At 46.9% G+C, this 22,915-nt stretch overlaps 1 protein-coding gene across 2 annotated transcripts in view; it reads right to left on the bottom strand.

Annotated features, from left to right (window-relative positions):
• Positions 1-938: 938 nt before the first annotated feature.
• LOC135383663 (uncharacterized) overlaps positions 939-22,915 on the bottom strand; it is a 177,315-nt gene continuing 155,338 nt past the window's right edge. For both annotated transcript variants that reach the window (XM_064613040.1, XM_064613039.1), the window contains exons 5-7: positions 20,203-20,338; positions 14,520-14,891; positions 939-1,547 (exon numbers count right to left, since the gene is read on the bottom strand). In XM_064613040.1, the coding sequence (XP_064469110.1) occupies positions 1,450-1,547; positions 14,520-14,891; positions 20,203-20,338 (606 nt within the window). In that variant the 3' untranslated portion in view covers positions 939-1,449. The remainder of the gene's footprint in view (positions 1,548-14,519; positions 14,892-20,202; positions 20,339-22,915) is intronic.

The raw sequence follows: 22,915 nt of genomic DNA, 5'->3' as shown, positions 1-22,915 counted from the left end.
CTTCTGAACCACCAGAGACGCGCTTAGCAAGTACAGGAAAAGGCTGGCTTTGTCAACAGTATTGTAGGCCTTACAGGGAGCGAGACAGGACAACCGCTGGTTCCGTTCACGGGGATGCTTGCAATGCACACATGAAAAATATACAGCTAGCACTGTCCTGCACATTGCGTAACACGCAAGCATTTGGGGCAGCAATGAGGAGATATATGTATAACATAGCTCGAAACCCTGTCTCATCTATCAAGCTGCCATTCCGAAGTCATCATGCAAAATATTTTTGCTGTGCGGCGTACTGTCACTCCCTCTGGCGTACTGGCCGTCCCTGGACCTCCAAGGCCACTCGCGAAAATAGTACGCTCTTTAGTCATAGATGGTAATGATTGCTCTCAGATGTCATAATAGGAACCTCTGAATACCTGCGCAGTCCGCAACGTCCGTCTCCAGTGCACACTCCCCCCACCCCACCCAGGAAGCACTTTGCAACCCCACTTGGAAAATATCCTGGGGACGCCCATGGTGACAACCTCCTCGCAGGGTGGCTTGTTGACCTAGTGCTTCTCCAACATGCGTGTTGTGTATCCAGGACACCTCACTCAATTCTAGCATATGTTTCAGCAGCCTGACATAAGTACTATTACCACAGCAAAATATAGAGTGAAAAATGTGACAACGCGTCACGGCTTGCCTACAGCCAGCAATATGTTTTACCTTACAACATCTACGCCACCTTTCTTGTTTCTTGTCTCCTTTCTTGTTTTTCTTTCTCAGCCATCTCGTGACGCCACTGCCCTTGAGATAATCTATCTCATATCTTCCGCTGCTGTCTGTTAGGTTACCGTAAGACTCCAAAGCGCATATCACGAAGTGAACTCAGGCTGCCTAACCCCTCATGTACGACACCGCACACAGAGTTCAACAAAACAGCTACCATGCATACATATGCATGGAAAAGAGTGGGTTTAATCCATATCTTACACGTATATTTCTCCATGATCAAACGAGTATATTGGCGTCCTACTACTGGTGTTAGTAATATGTGAGCAGGAACTCTTGTGCATGTGGAACTTTGTGCACCTGAGCGCACGTGCAGGAAAGGCCCGTCGTTAACCGTAGAAAACACTTCAGTCAGCCTCTGCTGTCAGTTGAGCCTTCTGAAAAGAGAAAAATAGCTCCGAGCTACGAGTATCCTGTTAGCCCATGATAGTCTCGAACAGTGTCTCATGCAGCTGCTCACTATTATTCTCTGCAGCACTCGATAATATGAGGAGCAAAGCTACCGCATGAAACTGAACGTGATGCAGGAACACTACGTGTTGTTACGTCACAGTCGTGTAACAGACTGTCCAGGACGGCATCTGGGCACAATATCACAGTCACTGTCCAGCCATGTTATGTCATGCTTAAACTGGGCGGTGGGCTGTCAGATTGGTGGGAGAAAACCACTGGTGGTCACGACAGTAGTGTTGTTGTTGATAGGTACACAACTGCAAACAGGCCTAGGAGGTAACGGTGTGTTCTAGGATGACTCCTTCCGCTGCTGCCACGCACTGTAACAGTGAAACAGCATATGTTAGTATATATCTGATATTCAGCCCTTCGGCAAGACAGAGCACTTTAACGATTCGTGCTATGACGACGATATTTATTACGACAAGCAGTGTTGTACATTATTCGCTACTTTTCTCACTAGTGGAGTAGCGATAGCGCTACATTTTAAATTGGTAACGGAAAAAGTATTTCCGCTAAAAATGCGGGTAGCGGCGGACTCTTTCTCCGCTACCGCTACTTTCCATAACATGGAAGGCGTGGAACACAGAGAAATAAAGTGAGATAACGGTGAATCATATTTTTTCTTGTTAATTCTTTAGTTACTTGTTAATTAGGCGACAATTTTCCTCAGTTTGACTATCTTTCATAAGCTATATAAGATCAATCGAATAGTTAGGATTTGTGTTATTCTATGTATTTTCTATCTGTTTTAGCTCACATTTGCGAAACATAAGCAGGTAACATACTGCATTATATTCACTACGAGGCTGGCCTCCGTCATACAATCAGTTAAAAAACAAAAGTGAACGTGTTGATAGCACATTCAAAACTGTGTTTTTGAAACTTTATTGTTCGGAGGAGATAAACAAATCGTTCTGTCTTTTAGAGCATGAATACGAAGATATATCGGGAACACAAGAAGATATCGGTATGTCATTGCACTCGAAATGTACCGCCGACTTTGCTTTAAGGTAGTGTGTCCCATGCAGGTGAAGCATTTCTGGCGACCGGATTACGTAAGCTTACACAGGTTGTCGAACGGGATCTAGTCAATAGAGAGTTTTACCAGTACGTACGCTGTGGCCTTTGCGCACGTAAGGGATAGCGTTGATGGTTCTGCGCACGCCGATAATAGAAAGAGAGCTTCGCGCAGTGCGCAGAGCCACCAACGCGATATCGTACGTACGCAAAGGCGATAGCGTACGGTACACTAAAACTGTATTTTCTCACATTACTGTAGGTATGCTATATGAGCCACCATAGGTGGGCATTTTCCTGCGGCCTCACTCATCCTCACGAAACACATATTTCATTGGCCTCACTCACCAGTAACTAAACCTCAGTCGCCCTCACCCTCACATTCAATTTTAAATTTTGACCTCACAAACAGCACCTCAGGGCATCGGGATCCCGAGAGGCTGCACCATCCTCATCCTGACATGCCTTCACCTCATGAGGCTATTCACAACCCTTATGGCCTCAGGTATCTTCACCTCATGAGGGTCCTGATCCTCACGTGTCCTCACCTCATGAGGGCTCTCATCTCCTCACGACGCCTCACGTACTTTCGCCTAGGGAGGACCCACATGGTCTCACGAGTCCTCATCCTGCAGTGCCCTGACCTCATGAGGGCCCTCATGGCCTCACGTACCTTCTTCTCATGAGCCGTCGCCTCGTGAATACCCTCATGGCCTGACAAGTCACTAGGAGGCAAATGAGCCTGAAAATAACTTTCCATCATGTTCACATGACACGTCGGCGTTGGACTACTGTGTCGGTAGTTGGTACTAATGATACTACGCAGCATTAAACTGTTTATAGGGTTTCGTGCTGTGCTTCGATAAATTTGGTAAACGTTGTTACTGTCACAGTGAGGTTTAAAGGAGCTATGAACTGTACCAAGCGAGCCCGCCGACTATATCGGCTCGAAACGGCGATTTCAACGTGTTGTCTGTGACACCTTTTGTATGAATTTGATAAGTGCGTATCTTCAGCACATAGCACGCTCCTAGCCAACCATCCCGATCTCGCCCATGATTTGTTGATAACGAGAGGCGGAGCCTATTATGTATCTATTATGCACAGGGCTACAAAATGGGCTACGCCTCCCGCTTTTCAACAAATCAGAGACGAGAACGTTGTCACTCGGGATGATGGGGGGGGGGGGGGGTATGTTTATTAAGAAAAAAAAGGAAAGGTCAGCCAGACGGAGGTCGGCTTGGTATTCCAAAAAAATGGTAAATGGGGGAAGAAAAGAGGAAAAGAAAAAGAAGAAAAGGAAAAGACGAAATGGAAAGGAAAAGAAAATGAAAAGACAAAGAAAAGAAAGGTAAAGGAAAAAGAAAAGAATAGGGGAACACAAAGAGAAGAAAAGGAAGAGACAAAGAAAAAAAGAAAAGACAAAGAGGAAAAGAAAGGGAAATGAAAACTAAATCTGAAAAGTTACACACACGGTCACGCAATCACAAGCTGTTGACAAGGTTCGACTTTTTGTGGCAATTTTCATACAGGGTGTCCCAGAAAACGTGTCATTGAATTATAATAAAAAAACTACGCCACCTAGAATCATGCGGTCGAGAGCATTTGTTCTTATTAGGTTTTTGCCACCTCCTAATGTGAATGTCATGTACTCCAAGTTTAATTATGTAAATATTTGCGAACTGAACTCGAAAATTTGCCAAGTAAATGTCACTTTTTTACCTCACCAATATGAAGAGCGTGCCCAATTCACTCAAATTCATAATAATTCACAGTGATATTCACGAGCTATCCCATCGAAAAAAATAGCCGAATATCATGCTTTTCGGAGCATCGGATCATAGCGCGCGATGACTTTTTGAGCGCAATCGCTCTCAGTGCGACGAAAGGAGGTTCCGAAGCCAGCCCACAGAGTGATAGTAGAAAAAGTAACAGTTCCTAAAATGGGGAGAGGGAAAGCATTATCCCAGCGAAAGTCGGACGTGATAAGCCGTGCCTGTTTTATCTCTTTCTGCGATGTCGGGGAGGGCTGGGTTTCCAACCTCCTTTCGTCGGACTGACAAAGATTGCGCTGAAAAATTCATCGCGCGCTATTCTGTGCGACCTCCGTAGACCATGATGTTCGGCTATTTTTTCCGATGGGATAGCTCCTGAATATCCCTGTCAATTATCATTAATTTGACTAAATTAAACACGCTCTTCACATTGGTGGGGTAAAAAAGTGACCTTTACTAGGCAAATTTCCGACTTAAGCTCGCAAAAATTTACATAATTAAACTTACGTTACACGATATTCACATGAGGAGGTGGCAAAAACCCAGTACAAAGAACAAATGCCATTGACCGCATGACTCTAGGTGCCGTAGTTTTTTTATTATAATTCAATGACACGTTTTCTGGGACACCCCGTATATCCAAATCACCAAAAAAAGGCGTACGCAAACCTCTCTCTTCGAATCAGAAGCGATAGCCCTATCATTCGTGGCAATGGTTGGCGCACAACGTGCTATGCGGTGAAGTTCTGTTTTTAGAGTGTAGGACGACTGACGAACGAGACCCAGTAAGGTAGTCAGTGTCATAGTGCCGTAGCCAAGTTGGGATAGACGACGACACAGGGCCTCACGGTGCAGAAGATGTTGCCGGCAGTGTAGGATGCAGTGGGAAATATCACCCACCACGCCACAGCTAGTGCAGAGGGGACTGCTAGATTGACTCATATTGAAGAGTTGCAGCGGTGTGCGGGCGACGTTTAGACGGAGACGGTATAGGAGCGATTCCTCGTGACGAGTGCAGCGACACGTAATAACGAAGTCCATTGCGGGGTCTATTGACTGCAGGTAACTGTTGTATGAGGCAGCCTCGGCTCTGAACGTTTGGGCCCGAGCAGCACGCCGTCGACGTATAGACATACAACAAGCAGAAACAGTAAGGGGAAGATGTACCGTAGCATGAGTCATAACTTGTGCAGCACGTCGTGCAGCCGCATCTGCACGTGAATTACCGGATAAGCCCACATGACCGGGAATCCACTGCAGAGAAAAAGCGTGACCACTTGCACAGAGCCGATTGTATGCCTGGATGATCATGCTGGGCAGGTCATGTATGATGGTGGGGTTGAAGACAGCAAAAGGAGTAGGGACGCCCTGCTGTCAGCGAGGACAACCCAGGACTTCTCAGGTGGTAGGCCAGCAATGTACTCTAGGGCTGTGAAGATGGCATACAGTTCCGCCTCAGCAGAGGACACAGTATAGGGCAACGTGTAGGCTTGTTTTTGGTCCGTATCTGTGACGTAAAAGGCTGCCCCAGATATGTCACGCATCACAGATGCATCTGTGAAGATTTGACGACAGCAAGGGTAAGTGGAGTTGATATGTGCCAAGGAGAGCTGATGGGCTACTCTTGGAGGAGCTTCGTGTTTTCGAGGAAGGTCCGGGATTGCAGTTTCAATGACGGGGCGTTCAAGAGTCCACACAGGCGCAAAGGAGGGAGAAGATGTCGCGGGCGGGAGATAATCGCTTAGGCGGGCAACCGCAGTACCGAAGGCGGAAGCAGGGCAGCTTTCTGCAATCTGACAAAGGGGATGGGAAGGGTGGCTGAGTCTCGTAGAGTAGGAATAGGGTGTTCTCTAGCTTCTGCGAGGACGGGGTAGGTCTCCGTTGTCCGAGGGACCCCTAGACAGACACGGAGGCTGCGGGCTTGAAGGTTGAGAAGCTCTCGGTCTTGGGTGGGGCTGATTCCATGGACGAAAGGGAGACTATACCGTAGCGTGCCCAAGAGAAGAGACATATGGACTCGGTTGAGGTCACGGCAGGAGGGGCCCCAGGACGCACCTGCGACACGCTTAAGGACGCTAACCAGGCTTGAAGCTTTGGCAACAAGTGTCTTCACGTGAGGAGACCATGTCAAGCCACGGCCAACGGTAAAACCCAAGTAACGGCAGGTTGAGACAAATGTGACGGGCGACCCAGCAAGGGATAACGGGTACTTGTGAAAGGACTTCATTGAAAAGGCAATGGCTACAGTCTTGGCAGGTGAGATCGTTAGGCCTCGGTCGGCGAGATACTGACATAGTGTGTCCAAGGAACCTTGCAGACGACGTTGGATCGCATCACAACGAATGGCAGATGTCCAAATACAAATATCGTCCGCATAGAGAGTAACGTGAGTGTGTTTTGCAGCTGTGCTGAAAGGGAGGCCATGACGAGATTAAACAACAGGGGGCTGAGTACGCTACCATGAGGGACACCTCGTTGGACGTGGTGCGAAGCAGTATCCCCGTCCGTAGTGCGTACAAAAAGAGAGCGGTCTGTGAGGGAGTCTCGGAGCCATGGCGGGAAGAGAACACCTACGTTTGCATCTTGGAGTGCTCGCAAAATTGCGTTCTGTTGCACACTGTCATATGCCTTCTTAACGTCTAGGAATACAGCGGCGGACAGGAAGCCATCCGCACGAGCTTGTTGCACTTCACTGACGAGGGTAAGGATACTATCAAGTAACGACCGGCCTGGGTGAAACCCCATCATTGCGGTCGGGAAAAAACCGGTACTCTCTTGGTACCAGCTGAGCCTGCTGAAGACCATTCGTTCCAGGGTCTTCCCCACACAGCTGGTAAGGGCTATCGGGTGGAATGAGTCCAGGTGGTGAGGAGATTGGCCGGGTTTGAGCAGGGGAACTACCATTGCGGCTTTCCATTCCTCGGGAAATCGCCCTTGCCGCCAGCTGTCATTAAATATGCGTAGGAGATATAGTCGCCCCGCATAGGGAAGATGCTGAGGTGCTTTGTACGAGATCTGATCCGCCCCTGGTGAGGTATGCTGGGGCGATGCACCTATTGCAGCATCCAGCTTCATGAGAGTAAAAGGCAGGTCTAGGGCTGCGTTGCTCGTACATTGCACGACTTTAGGAACAGCTTGGCTTGACGCAGGAAAGCGGTTAGGCGGGCACAGAAGTCCTCTGGAATTTGCAGTTCCGTGCGCGACATTGCCAAAGAGAGGGAGCGGAATGGGTGACATTGCACTACAGGAGTCGAGAGTCCCTTAAGCACGCCCCAGATCCGAGACAGGGGGGTACGGGGCGAAAGGGACGACGTAAATGGACGCCAGAGGTCCCGTGTGAGCTTCTGCAGACGACGCTGTATAGCTCTTTGTATATGTTTGGCGGTCTGCCGATCTTGGGGTTGGAGAGTACGTCGTGCCTGCCGTTCGGCACATCGCCGAAGGGCTCGGAGCCGCTCATATTCCGCATCAACGGCTGAGAATTGAAATGGAACACGGTATGTCCTGGTAGCTGCATGGGTTGCGCTGGATAAAATGTGGCAGAAGTCCCGAGCATTGCCATATACATGACTTGAAAGGGTTGACTCGAGTGCCCTGCGAAGTGATGCCAATTGGTCCGCTTGACGGAGCGTGAGATAGGCGAGCGACGAGTGCGTGGGATGCCAACTAGCACAGGTAGGTGATCGCTGCCAAGAGTGTCCACATCGACACTCCAGCGGAGCCGATGGGCTAGGGACGCCGAGGGGTCGAGACAGGAGGACAGGTACGTTGAATGGAGGAAGGTTGGCGAGCCGTCGTTTTAACACGCAGAAGTTTCTGTCCGCAAAAAGGTCTGCAAGACGCTGGCCGCGGTTATCCGTGCGCGTGCTGCCCCAGGCGGCATTGTGTGCATTAAAATCCCCACAAAGCACGAAGGGGAGGCCATTAATATGTAATCCCAACTCGGCCACCACTCGGCCGAGCAGCAGACGTAGTCCCCGATCCCATCCATCTGCAGATCACGTTGGATCACTGGGAGGTCGGCGCGGACAAAAATCGCGGCACGACTAGTCCGTCTACGAGGCTCAGACACAAAGGTGAGGTAGTTTGAGAGACGAAAGTCTGCCCTAATGCCACACTCTGAAATGCACAGTACCGGGAATTTATGCCGCCACACGAACTGGCGGAAGTCAGATAATTTCGAGGGCAAACTGCGTGAATTCCATTGAAAGATCGTGGTTGTCTGGTAGTGGGTTAGTGTAATGCGATGGCGACCGTTATTCATTGTACGTAGAAGGGGATGGGCCTTTGCGTAGGAGAGGTTCAAGGGCAAGCACAGCTTGGACCGCAGGTAAGTCTGCTGCCGTTGGGAGCTGCTGGAGAATTGCTCTTAAGGCGGTGAAATGCATTGTTGCAATTGTACCAGATATGGTGTCCTGTCCCTCTAACATGCGGGGCGACTGTGCGGCAGAACCAGCAGTTCGTCGTCCTGTGACCTTGGGCAGTTGGCGTGCAGCTTGTGGTACGGGTCGCTTAACAGCTGAGGCACAGGACTGCGACGTGCCGTGGCGAGCGTGTGCTGGTGGCGCAAGCCTGCCAGTCAGGCGCGGGAAATCGGCAGTACCAGAAGTAAAGCCAGGAGCCGAGCCGCCACTTGGTGGAGAAGTATGTAGTACTCGCCGTCGGTGCGCGGCCACTGCCGCTCTCGCGACGGTACAGGCACGGTAGGTGGCATTATGTTGACCACCACAGTTTGCGCATGTGGGCTCTCGTCGTGAATTGCATTGTTTATAAGCACGTGGGCCTGCGCACACCTTGCATTTTTGGGGACCGCGGCAGTCGCGAGCAATGTGACCAAACTTCTGACAGTTAAAACATTGAGTAGGCGGCTCAATATATTCTGACACGGGGAAGGATGAGAACCCGAGAGGAATTTGCGCTGGCAGTGCGTAGCCAGGTTGAAAGGTTAAGAGCACACTAGACTTGACGATGGCTTTCGTGGAGCCATCATTCTCCCGACAATAAGCTTGTTCTCGTTGAACATCAGTGACACCACTTGAACAAAAGTAGCCAAGGAGCCGAGCCTCGCTGTAACGACGAGGGACGCCAGTTATTCTGCCGGTGGTACGTAAGTAGGACTGTGGGATAGACGCTTGGACTGCTATTCCGGCGAGTACCGTAAGGCCCAGTAAGCGTTGTGCGGAGTGCTCGGATGAGACATGGACGATGAGAGTGCCATATTTATTGATTCTGTGACGGAGGACCTTCTCTTGCGTCGCGGTGAGCACTTCACTAGCTGTTAAGTTGGGGTTCACATTCCAGAACGAGTCCGACTCAGTGAGACATCTGAACACTACCGGGATCCCGTTTGGTCGATCCTCCTTATACGTGACCAGCTGAAACAGTGATGCATCAGTCTCATGGGCAGGCTCGAGAGTAGGGTCAGGCGGAACATCCATGGACTGAGTGTCACCATTCGTTCGCAGTGAGAACCCCCCCCCCCCTCATCTTTAGGGTCATCAAGAAGTTCCGTTTGCGAGGTCCCTGGGGCAAGCAAATGGTCTTCGCTTAAGTGACGTCTGACCGGGGAGCGACTCCTGTCACCCTCATTAGGCAGATCGGGTCGGGCCGGGTCAGGCGCGGCCTCAATGTCGCGGGCTCCAGGTGTCCTGCGACACCGCCCACTGTCTGTCATGGGTGCACCCCAGAAGTTGTTAGAGGTTTAAGGTTACTGAGGAAACCAAGGTAAATCGGAGTAAATTTAGCAAGCGTTACGGAATAGCGAAAAGTTAAAAATCTAGCCCCAGGAAGAATGCGTCCTTGCTGTTCGGCTTCTTCTTCTTCTTCTCGGCTTCTTCGGGATGATGGTTGGCTAGGAGCGTGCAATGTAATGAACTTCATCTTGACGTCGAGACTGGGAGGTACCCGGGTTCGAATCCCGGTGCCGGCTGTGCTGTCTGGGGTTTTTCCTGGGTTTTCCTCGGACGCTTTCAGACATATGTCGGCACAGTTCCCTTAGAAGTCGGCCCAGGACGCACATTTCCCCAGGGCGTTAGTCGTGACGTTGCCCACATACGTGAGGCCGACAACGGCAAGCCCTTTCACAATCACTACCACCATCATATTGAAGAGGGTAAAGCAGAACGTTATGTGTACCTCCGCGTTGGCGTCTGATTTGGTGCTACAATTCTTCAGATGACGTAACGATGGATAGAGGTATCTGGACGGCAGTGCGTCTACTCGCCCGAATACGAGAGATAGTGCGTTTTTGTATTAACGCTGCACAAGTTATGAAGGAGAAGAATTGAACACTAAATTGTAAATCGAATTACGAAGCGTAAAAGAACAATATTACATCTATTAAACCAGTAACTAAATACATGCGGATAGGAGTTCTTACCTCATTTAACGTTAGTGTTTGGCATCAGATAAGAGGAGCCCGAACCCATTACCTCATCCGTGAGGCCCCTCACGAAAGGCCTCACGGCCTCATCCGTGAGGCTCCTCACGGAATACGTTGTACCCTCTCGTATTGATGGCCCTACAACGACTGGCCTCATGAGGGCCCTCACGGTGGGCCTCATGAGTAACCTTCAGCGTGGTCTGGCCTCACTCACCCTCACCTCATCGTCGTCAGGTGAGGGTGACGCGTCTTCATGAGGGTCCTCATGAGTGAGGACGCCCAGCTATGTGAGCCGCACAAAATGCAAAAAATAATAATATCATTCAGACGATTAGCCTTAAAGCACTTGATTGTTGACATGTTCACGGAAATGATATTTACTTGATACATATACAGGGTGTCCACGCTAAGTGTGAACAGATTTTTAATATATATATATAACACTTTTTCCAAGATGAAATCAATTGCAATATAGCATATGCTGAAGGGCACTCCGTAGGAGGGCATTAGCAAAGTCCAAAGGCAATGTCTCAATTAACTTTCTTTAATTAACTTTTTAATGATAAAAACTACAAAGTTGTCCCTATGAGAACATCTGTTCCTTTCGGTCACCTGATATCGTAGCCGTTTTCAGAACAAAAATCCGTTCGATAGATCGCCCGCAAAAAATCGTGAAGGAACGCCATTTTTTTCTTTATTTTGTTCATTGCGCTTCGTAGAAGACGCGTCTTTCCTTCACCCCCAATGTGAGAGGAAGAAAGAGCACACTATCGCCTCTCGCATCCTGGAAAAAGATTAAAAGGAAACAGAAAATGCAACCCAAGATAAAGCCAGTTCCGATAGAGTCACCCGATACATTTGTTTTTGTTTTGTTTCCTCAAGTTAAAGCTCATCTTCGACGAATGAGGCGGCCGTGTACTCATTTCCCCTTTCACGTTGGGGATGAAGGAAATACTCGTCTGCGAAGATGCGCAATGAACAAAATAAAGAAAAAATGGCGTTCCTTCACTAATTTTTTGCGGGCGATCTATCGAACGGATTTTTGTTCTGAAAACGGCTACGATATCAGGTGACCGAAAGAAACAGATGTTCTCATTGGGACAACTGTGTCGCTTTTATAATTAACAAGTTAATTAATGAAAGTTAATTAAGACATTGCCTTTAGACTTCTAATGAACTGCTAATGCCCTTCTAGGGAGTGCCCTTCAGCATATGCTATATTGCAATTGATTTCATCTTGGAAAAAGTGTTCTATATATTTTTTAAAAATATGTTCACAGTTAGCGTGGACACCCTTATATACTTTTTTTTTCTAAATGCTTCATTACAGAGGTAATCTCACACGGGTAGACCCTTCCTGGGCAACTCGTACTCCCGCAGAAAGAGCGTATTAACGTAGTTTTTTGTATAGTCAAACGCTTTGTAAGGGAAACCGTCATGTGACTGGAAGAATGGAAGCAGGGGGTAGGCAACAACTGTAACTCCTGTAACCCTTCGAGACCTAAGGTTTGGTATACGCAGTATGCTAACAGCACGGCGTTGGCCCTGGCGAGAGCAAACATTATGCCATTCGTTTAATCATTTCACCTCCATGTAGCCACTTATGGGATGACCCGATGAGTGGTCGTTTATGATGGCGGTTGCGCGACTTGATAACAGGGAAAGCTGTGGGAAAGACGCGAATATCTCGGAAAAAATACCAATTCCAGAAAAATCGTCTTATGTTTGAAACACTCTTACTGGAAAATTACTAAATGAACATGTCCGCCATGTACACTAAATTATGTCATAAATGCGCATAATATCAAAGACAAGATCAATGTGAAATAATATACGTGAGGGAACTTAACTATTCACACACGCACACACATGTGTCACCCCCCCCCCCCACCCTCCCCACGTGTCAGACATGACAACTCAGGCCTCCTGTTGGTTTTGATACGATTTATACTATATGTTAGCCAGCGACACTTAAAGGTATACCTAGAATCGTAACATGGCTACAACAGTAGATGTACAGCGTTGAGTTTTCAGTACACAAAGTGAAAACGAAATTACCTTTCACAGGAACTAAGGATAACGAAAGATTTAGCTACAAGCAACAGCTGAAATAGCTATGACCAGAGATTCCAACCACGGAGGTCAACGTCTACCTCATCGTGCAAACGTGTCCTGTTGTCGGCTGGGGTTGTCGCCCCAAATGTGTCTCAAATTATCACCAGAGTACGGCTGCACGAAACAGAAGTGAGCACTAGCCAAACGAATGCGTTTAGTCTCCTTATGCATGGCCACTGGCGTACAGAAGGAATATTTTCTTATCCGACACATACTCTCAGGCCGCATCTGTTGCTAAGCTTGCAGGGTGTTGGAAACCCTCGCTCACGTACTTATACCCCGAAGCATAACACATGTGAAGGCATCCTGACTTTAATGGAATGTATGGCATCATGGCTGATGTCGAAGCTGTGCAACAGAATTTTCTCTACTGCTAGAACTTCCCCGCGAACACACTGCTATTTAGTGTTCTAGTTGAGGCCAGTATGTCTGGAGTTGCATAATAGTGGCGCCAGGACAGGTGGGTTCGGTGTACTATTGCATATAAACGAGTGATGGCCACTAACTACTTCTACAGTAGTTTAACTATAACTACTAACTACTTCACGATGGAGTAGTTTAACTAGTAGTTCAACTACTTTTCAGGGGAGTAGTTAGAACTACTTTTTTAACTACTCCAATGTAGTTTAACTACATCTATAACTACTTAACATTGTCCGTCAACACCAATCCCTTGTAGTGTTCTTGGACACCTAAATATGAATAACAAGCAGTGATAAAATATACTCTTGTGCCTACGTCGCTTAATTCACATACTGTCGTAAAATCCACTGCCTGTCTGTTGAATATTATGCGCTGACAAAAGAGCTTGCTGCGGAAATATTTTATATGGAGTGAAAGCTTCCGCTATAAAGGTATGTACAACATACGACAGACCATGTACGAGATTTAGACGAGATGACATAGCCATCCTATAGGGTTATGTGCACACCTGTACGGTAACCAAGGTATTGCACAGACCGCTACGATCGTCAAATACAAAGCTTGCGGTGGGATTCTTTCTGTGCCTACGTGATAAACTCAGTTGCAGAATTATTTCACAGCAAATGAGGCTTCACTGGACAAGCATTAAAAACGAAGATTTAGTACACATGCACGGCACAATTGCTCTGTAACTCCGTTCTCACTCGGAAGCACAATCGTGCCGTAAAGCTTGCGGCAAAATCGGAAGTAGTTGGAGCCTGCTGTAACCTAACTACTGTAGTTAACTACTCGAAATAGTAGTTTAACTAGTAGTTGCCACTACATTTCTGCAAGTAGTTGATAACTACTTTTTAACTACAATCAGGTAGTTTAACTAGTAGTTTAACTACTGGCCATCACTGATATAAACTGATATCTTTTGTTTGCTTGATGGCATTTGGAAATAGCAAGCCCACACCGTGGCTAACCTTTCCCTTCACTTTTTTTTTCTTTGCATTAAACATAGCCCCCCCCACCCCCCGATATGATCCGAGGCTCCGCTGATGATCTAACATTTATAGCCCCTATGGACGCGACATTAAAGAGTTGCCTCGACAATGACATGCACAAGTCATATACATCTATTCTCCTTTTAAGGACTTTTTGTACAGTGTGGACAGCTGCAAGGTATAGCGTATGCACGGGGTCCACCTTCTTGCGATAACGGCACACCTACAGCAGCTAGTTTCCGGAGAAGCAGGACGTGGGAACGTCAGGCTTCCGGGGTAGAGGATAAAGTTAAAAAAAAAAAAACACGTGAGGCGCACTCTCCACTCACAAGGCTCATAAGGCTCCATTCATAAGGGGGTATTCGCGGACCGGCATGGTTCTCTGAATGGGTCCACAAATGAAACCACGTGCGCCTCACCTTGAGATGGTACCCCCTTATTTGGGAGAGGGACCAATGGGGCCGTTCCAGGGGAAATAGGGAAGAGAGAAACTGAGGAGCTGCATAGACACCTGCCCTATTTGTACAGCGTATTCATCGTTGTACTCCCCGGGCCACACTGTAAGCACGTCCGTTTCAACAGCCATACCTCTGCCTGTATTTTCGCTGACGTGCAAGCCAGCCTTCTGATGCCTTCCTCCACCAAGCACGAGCTCCTCGTTACTCATGGTGTAGACGCGCGATATGGTTGCCGTGCACTTTAGCTTCATGTTACCGTCTCTGAAATGTTCCCTGGTGACAATGAAGCGCAGGCACAGGGAGGCAGTCTCCAGACCGTCGCTGTGGAGCGTCGTCGAGTACTCGGTCTCGTAGCTGGGATCGACCACGGGAACGTCGTTGATGAACCACCGCAACGTGGCTGCAGGCTTCGACTTTGCGGACGTGCAGTTCACGGCCACACTGTCTCCCACTTTGTACCGAACACGTTCGCCGCTTATTCTTGGACCTTCTGTAGGAAGCACTAAAAATACATGTAAAGGTATTTTTTTAAATTTACCTATCAACATGTGAAGGGATGAGTGCTTTAAAATTTGTAAAAGCAGCAACAGTAATAACAACAAATGATTGCTGATAACCTGACGTTTTTTGTTTGTTTTTTTACCGTTGCGGTACTCTACCTCATTGCATGTGAGATATTAGACAATAATAATTCGTGGTTTTCCACCGCGAGAACACTGTGATCATGAGGGACGCCACAGTGGTCGGTCTGTGAATTAATTTTGCTCATTGGTGATTAATTTTGCCCACACTTAGATGTGCACCGTGTCCTCACACTGTCACAGCCCTCTTCACATATTCAAAGCGTGCTGCCGCTGCATGTAACACTTGATTAGTGGGCATAGGTAAATGAAATTCGCCCGTCGCTTTTACCATGATTCGTTGCTCATTATGTGCATTTAACCGGTACTTTTCTACTGCATTACTGTAACTGTACACCCGACTACTCTATTAGTAAGTCTCGGGCCACTCTGTCCTGTAATGTTGCTTCGGAGCTTCAGTTCACTTACATTAAATTAAGTATAGCCACGGCGTTATGAATCTGTTCCCTGGAATAGTTGGTGTCTATGCTGTGGTTGTAAGGATATCGTCAGGTATTCTTAGATAAAAGTAAAAAACGGTACAGAATGGTATTAAGATAAAGTAAGAAGCACGCCCTGTTGGAAATTCCTACTTGACTCCATATGGTATTATGACACCAGGTCCTACATGATGAAGGAACCTACATACAAATAGGATCCTGTTTAATTGTGGGTCCTACATGCAAATGCGATCCTACATATAAACAGGATCCTATTTGGTTGTGGGACCTACATGCAAATTCGATCCTACATATAAACATGATCCTATTTGATTGTGGGACCTACGTTGGGTCCTACATGCAAATAGGTCCAAGTCTCTCGTGGTGATCCTGTATAATTTGTGCACCCTATTGTGCTGTGTATATTAGGAAATAACAAATCATGCAGCTTCTGTTTTTTTATTTTTTATTGATATCGTTCATCATCCCTCTGACATGACTGTTGAACAATGACACTCTTGCCTGATGTACAGCGTCTTCAACACCTTTACAGATCATGCTAGATGATAGCTCTAAGATACATTTCTTGTAGGCATCTGAAACAATAAAGTGAGTTAGGAAGCTAGATTTAACAAGGGATAATACATTATGTGTCACATAAAATATGCCAAACTCGTGCACAGGTTAACCAGACTTCCCACATATGCTGTTACTTGAGGTCCAAAGACAATGGTTTTGTTTGTTAGCAGTAAGATCAATTAACTATGACAACTGGGGCTACAGCAAGGGTGTCAGTAAGGCATTACCTGAACAGGGTGAAAACAATGCACGTTGAGTTATAATATCCGCAATTATTTACATTCTGTACATATTCCTTCCACACTCGGGGAAAATATGCATGACCCAAGCTGAGTTATTATGAATTAATAACCAAAAAAAGGAAGATCTGTATCTTTAGAGCACCGATACCCTGTAGCAGGGCCGCTGAAGCATCACACATGATATCAACCTGATGTTAAGTGATGATACAGGTTAACCAACAGGGTAAGAGTACAAGATTACAGATGGAGGATAATGAAATAGGTAACAATAGGGTAATAATCGCACTGAGCGGATAAAGTTATAGGAACCCACACGCTAGGAAGAATACAACGCAAAAGGTGCACGAAACATGCACACAACTAACCTTCAATTCACGAAATCCAACAGCTTTCGGTCTTCCAAGGTACACACACAGAAACAGGTCCAGATACCACTAGTAAGGCATGAAATACAGTCACAGCACTGCGGGGCACCAAAACCACCAAAACTACGACGAAAGACGCTTCCCGAACGAGAGCTCTCTGGACATGCGTCCGAACGCTTCTAAGATTTCCCTTCCAAATGAGCTGGAGGAATTCCAAGCTCCAACGGCGCCACCTGGCTGTAACGGCTCTCCACCATGCTCTCCTCGCGCTACATCAAGAAAGCAGAAAGTCGCGCGTACGGGTGACCAGTGCCATTGGAAAGAGGACGTTTTTCCCGTCAAAATAAGTCACATTTCTACGCCAACAAACAACCGACATCGAAAAAAATGTCCCCAGCCCCATGTATAACGAGCCGCTTTTGCCATGTTGTCCTCACTCGAGAATGGAGAGAGATAAAAATATCCCGCAAGTTTCTAGCCGTTCGGTGTTCGGAGTGCACGAATCCGTTAATAGGTGATTCAGATCTCCCACAGGGTTCAAACCTAAAAACAGGGCCGAAGGTTGCAGAACTAGGAGAGTCAGCCTAAGGAATTTCGGGAATAACGCCATAACCTGTAGTAAATAGACGGAAGGTGCGAATTGAAAAGTTGTAGAGCAAAGAACGAAGAACACGCATCCAAAATTTCCAGTAAATTGGACGTTATGTAAGCGAGATTACGGCACTAAAGGAACGGCACTCACGGAAGCGTCTCCGAGAGGCGTGAGCCAGACTTGCTGGCGCCAGTGCCATGACTCTCCAACTCCAAAGCCCATATCTGGGGAACGGAGAGTCGCGCGCTTACGGGATTGAAGCGGTTGGAAAGAGCACGTCAAGAGCTTCAAAACTATGTCAAACACGACTCTGTAGGTGCTATTAAAACGGTTGTAGGGAAAAAACAGCCGGCAGTCCCATGCATTGGGAGGAGTGTAAACACGGAAACCTGTAGCTCGAGAAGCAGAAGACTTTGACAGCTGTAGTAAATTTTGCCACGTTCACCGATTTGAGGCGAGTACACTCTAGAAAGATGAAAACTGTCCATCGCGGGCTTCCGTCCGAAAAAGGGCGTCAAAGCTTAGAAAAACAGAGTTACGAACGCGTCTCTGCCCACAACCCCCGAACCGCTAAAGACCGACCCATGGTTCCGTTTGACCGATCGTAGAGCGACTCAAGTCCTACTAGGACGGAAATTCTGGTGTCGACATGACCAGCGGGGCGGATGTTACGGAGCTCCGAATGCATCGGAAGTGCAGACGGAGGCCTGGAATTTTCAAGTATCTCGACTACTCTTAGGATTCCTGCGAGCAATGAGCGTGTACGTGAAGGCGAAGGATTGGGGAATCCGTGACAACAAACCGCGTCCTGATAGAACCGGTTTAGTCCTAGAAATTAGACCGAGAACCCCATCGACACCGCAATGTCGCTCGATGGGGTTTTTCCGCCCTCGACCTGTTGCGCACTACTGTCGAAGTTTGTGCTTAAATAGCACTCAAAGGAATGCACGCATCATTGTATACTTGATGGTTCGTCGACTAGTAATGGACATACTCTACGCATGTTCCATAAATGAATGCAACCAGTCCATTCACTTGTTTTTAACCTAAAAATATATATTTATTTGCAGTGGTTCTAATAGAATTCGCACTTGATAACCTGCCGTATGTATGCGCGTTGGCAAACGTGATTGAATATGACTAGTTCGTTCTAGGCCCCAGTTTTGAAGGATATATATAAATATATGCAATCAAATAATGTTTGTTGCTGTGTTAATATATCACTTCCATATCTCAAAATAATTCCCCACGTCCTCCACACATGAGACCAAGCAGGTCACGTACGATCTCCCATAGCTCCTTTTTGATGCCTTGTAGGATCCTACAAGTCTGCTACGTAGCCGGATATAGGCAATGTAGTGTCCTACAACTCTCCTATATTGCCGAATATGGGACAAGTAGGACACCACAACTCTCCTACATAGCCTAATATGAGACATGTAGGATCCTATGACTCACCTATATGTGAGTGAATATAGGACATGTAGGATCCCACAACCTTCCCACATGATACAAAATAGGACATAAAGGATCCTACATCAACTTGTATAGGATAAATAGGATCGCATACAACCTATTTGGCTTTTTTTCAACAGGGATATTTTACCTTTTAGTGGTAACACACAACAAAACACAGAAAATTACCAAAGCACCGGACTTGAACTTTGAGTAGCTACCTCTCCACAAGTTAGTTTCATCATCAAGTGAGACCAAACACAATAATCGATACTGATAAATCGAAAATAAAAAGCATCTTGAGAAATTGATTCGGCAGAGAGAATCGCGCGCTATTGACAGGGTATCTGCACGAGCGACTTTTTCTGGCGAGATCTCGGTGGAGGCGCGAGGGCAACAGGAGCGGCGCCATAGTTTCTTGGGTGCACGTGAGGAACGTCACGTCTTCTCGTGCACTCGTCTACCGCCGGGAGATTCTGTGCGCGCTCCACAGAATTTCTCCGACGAGAAACTGCGCCTGCTAGCTGCGCTGCGTTCAGCGCCGTCCTCGTGGCGGGCTTGAGTAACTTGTTCATCGACAGTTCAGACGTCGTTATCTCGTTGGCGCGTGCTTTCCTCCTCGCACTCCTTTGCCGACATCTCGCCAGATAAAGTCGCTCCTGCGGATACCCGGTGAGAGAAATGATTCGAAGCTAATGGGACATGCCTATAATACAGGGTGCTACCCTATGAAAGTCTACCCGTGCGGGCACGCCGTACTCGCTGATTACTCAATGCAGGTGACAGATTGTGCAGTCTTCAGATAAAGCTCATAAGGACAGTTTAGTCTTGGTAGAATTAGTCTTGGTAAATTTCGAAGTGATTGAGCGCCGCAACACGAAGTTATAACGCAAAACGTGCAATTCCCGTAATTGAAACAATAAAGATGGCGGCGTTGTGAAGAGCAGTTGATATGCTGCTCCCCAGACGGCGATGTGTCGCATACCCTGCCAGCTGGATGGAACTACAGTTTTGATTTCGCTTTCATGTAACTGTCGTATTTTGCTCCCGAAGTGAGCAACGTGATGAACGAAAATGCCGACGTAATTAGCAAACGACATCCAGAAGGGATGTCGTCTGCTTACTGAAAACAGTGAAACAACATAACGCGGGGACGGCTCTGACTGCTGACTGTATGGATGGATTGCCAGAGCGACACGTCGCCGTCTGGGGAACTGTGTCACAACTGCGATTCACAACACCGCCATCTTGGCTATTTTGACTACGGGAACCTCACGTTTTGCGCTATAACTTTGCGTTGCGGTGCTCAATCACTTGGATATTTACTACGATGAAATGTCCTTATGAGTTTTATACGTCGGCAACACATCATACCACCTGCATTGAGTAATTGGCGAGCACGACATGCTGGCGTGGATAGACTTTTATAGGGTAACACCCTGTATATCACTTGTAACCCTTGTTAGATATTCAATGCGTATTCTGCAGTAGGTTTCCACTATATCTTACTGAACTCATACCTAAGACGATCATGTCTTTCTGTCCACCGACGGTGTCGAACGAGGGAGCTTCTGCAGAGACTTCACAGCGATAGGTGCCTGCGCTGTGGAGATTCACGTTGCGGAGGTAGACTGATGTTCTTCCAGATCGTGCTAACTGCAAATATAATTAAGTCGAAGAGTTCAGTTGCATTTCGTGCTACAACGATACGACACTTTTGCTCCTCGTCCCAAGGGGTTAGATAGTTCGTGACGAAACGTTAACATACTTTACGAAGGGGACCAAGCTGTACATGTTATTTTTCCTTTTCTTATCTACAGGGCGTCTTTTTTATCGTTTACAGAATTTTTATACAAAACCTATCAGAGCAGCGTAGATGTCACGTTCGCAGTTGAGATATACGACCAGGCGGATATCCTCTGTAAGAGAGTATGTAACTACAAGATAACTAATTACCTAAAATTATTTATTTAACTCCTTAAATAGAGAATTTCGAGATGGAGAAAGAGAGGGCGAGATAGCAGAATGGGAGAGAATCCTCGTTGAAAGCCATCCAATCTTTTAAACATCCTGTAATGAACTGGTGCTGTGAAATATCAATAGCTTAATCTCGCTGTGCAAATGAGGCGAAACAAAAACACCGCATCACCTCTGCAAACGGAGACTTATCTGGGCCGGAAAGCGGTTGATCTGGCCAGCAGATCAGCACCCACTCAAATCATCTCCATCGCTCCAACACACGTGGCCCTCTGACGTGGAATGAGCGGTGTGCGAACGCCACCTAGATTCAGAAGGCCTGCTTAATGCCTCCTCTCCATCCTTCGCTACGTGGACATATAAAGTCAGAATCCGTCTGCTACCGCGATTCGCCGTTCTGCGAGTTCAAGAACTAGCAGATGATGCATCTAACTTCACAAATTTGAACCTGTAGACTAAACTGCAACACGCTTTCCACAAAATTTGTCCAGACAATTTGAAAAGAAAGATAACGGACTGTTTTGCGCTGTATTTTGTTTTCCAATTTTGCACGCGGAGATGTCCACTACTCGCAGACGACAGTGGTTAGCTGGGCATTCTGCTATCTCTGGCTATGCGAAAAAGCGAATAAATTACATGAGACCTTTGCTATGTTCACAACTGCAATAACAACAAGTTGCTGGGAGGGAAAGATAAAAATACTTTTCCGTACCGCAGGCGCGAGGAAGTAGGAGCCAGTGGCGATTTTGAAACACAAGCTGCCTTCGATTCGCGAAAAAGGGCAAAATGTAGCGTAGGGCAATGGAAACGAAGTGCACGACAGGTGCTGTCTCGTGCAAAGTACACTAAGCCCAATGGAATAGAAAAGTGTAAGCCTCAGGTACTTCCTCACAGACGTTTGCACTGCATCGCAATTTTCTGGGCGATCATTGTCTATAAATTGACTCGAGGAGTAAAATCAGGCCCATCTTAACAAAAAAAAATGTTTGCGAATATGCTCTATATCGATGATGAAACATCGCCAAAAACGGCAGCTACCCTGTTCATGTCGTCTGCTCCACGGTGCATGGACGTCGGAGACGGTGCAGCATTTGCGTGAACTCGTGCTGCACTACCGCTGCACTTTTTCCAATCGAATGGTCGAGTGCAGTGCAAAGGCCAAAGGGAGCACCTCCGCTAAATCGAATGCGGGAACTTGCACCGTTTGCACTAGTTGAGAAAGTGCAGCCCAATCGAAGACGGCTATATAGGCGTTCTGTGGCTGGCCATGCGGGTGACGGTGGCTCGTCTCTATGGCTACGACCGCTGAAAGCACGTTCGCGATTTGCTACGGCTGTTGAAAACACTGTCCTGATTGGCTGACTCTTAGTTGTTACGTCACTTCGACGAGTAAGCAGGTTTTCTATATCTATGTGGTGTTGGCTGTGCTCCCTCTCGCCGAGGCTTCGGTATTGGCTCATTTCCATATCGAGATTCGGCGATGGATATCTGAACGCATCCGCTCATTACAGGATTTTTAAAATATACAATGGCATTCAGTGAGGATTATCTCCCATTCTGCTATCTCGCTTTTGCACGAAATTCCTTATTTAAAGAGTCAATTAATGAATTCTACGTAATTATCCATCTTGTAGTTACATACTCTCTTCGAGAGGATATGCACCTCGCCGTATAACTCAACTGCAAAAACGACACCTATGCTGCTCTCATTGTCTTTTTTCTTAGAAATGTGCAAATAACATGTATATATACAGGGTGTCCACGCTAAGTGTGAACAGATTTTTTAAAAATATATATAACACTTTTTCCAAGATGAAATCAATTGCAATATAGCATATGCTGAAGGGCACCCCCTAGCAGGGCATTAGCAAAGTCCAAAGGCAATGTCTTAATTAACTTTCGTTAATTAACTTTTTAATTATAAAAGCTACAAAGTTGTCCCAATGAGAACATCTGTTCCTTTCGGTCACCTGATATCGTAGCCGTTTTCAGACCAAAAATCCGTTCGATAGATCGTCCGCAAAAAATTCGTGAAGGAACGCCATTTTTTATTTATTTTGTTCATTGCGCTTCTTAGAAGACGCGTATTTCCTTCATCCCCAACGGGAGAGGCGGAAGGAGCACAGTGCCGCCTCATGCGTCGAAGATGAGCTTTAACTTGCTGAAACAAAACAAAAACAAATGTAAGGGTGACTCTATCGGAACTGGCCTTATCTTGGGTTGCATTTTCTGTTTCCTTTTAATCTTTTTCCAGGA

The sequence above is a fragment of the Ornithodoros turicata genome, chromosome 2, assembly GCF_037126465.1.
Source record: "Ornithodoros turicata isolate Travis chromosome 2, ASM3712646v1, whole genome shotgun sequence".
NCBI lineage: Eukaryota > Metazoa > Arthropoda > Arachnida > Ixodida > Argasidae > Ornithodoros > Ornithodoros turicata.
The sequence above is the reverse complement of the archived record's forward strand: the minus strand, read 5'-3'. Positions and strand labels throughout refer to the sequence as shown.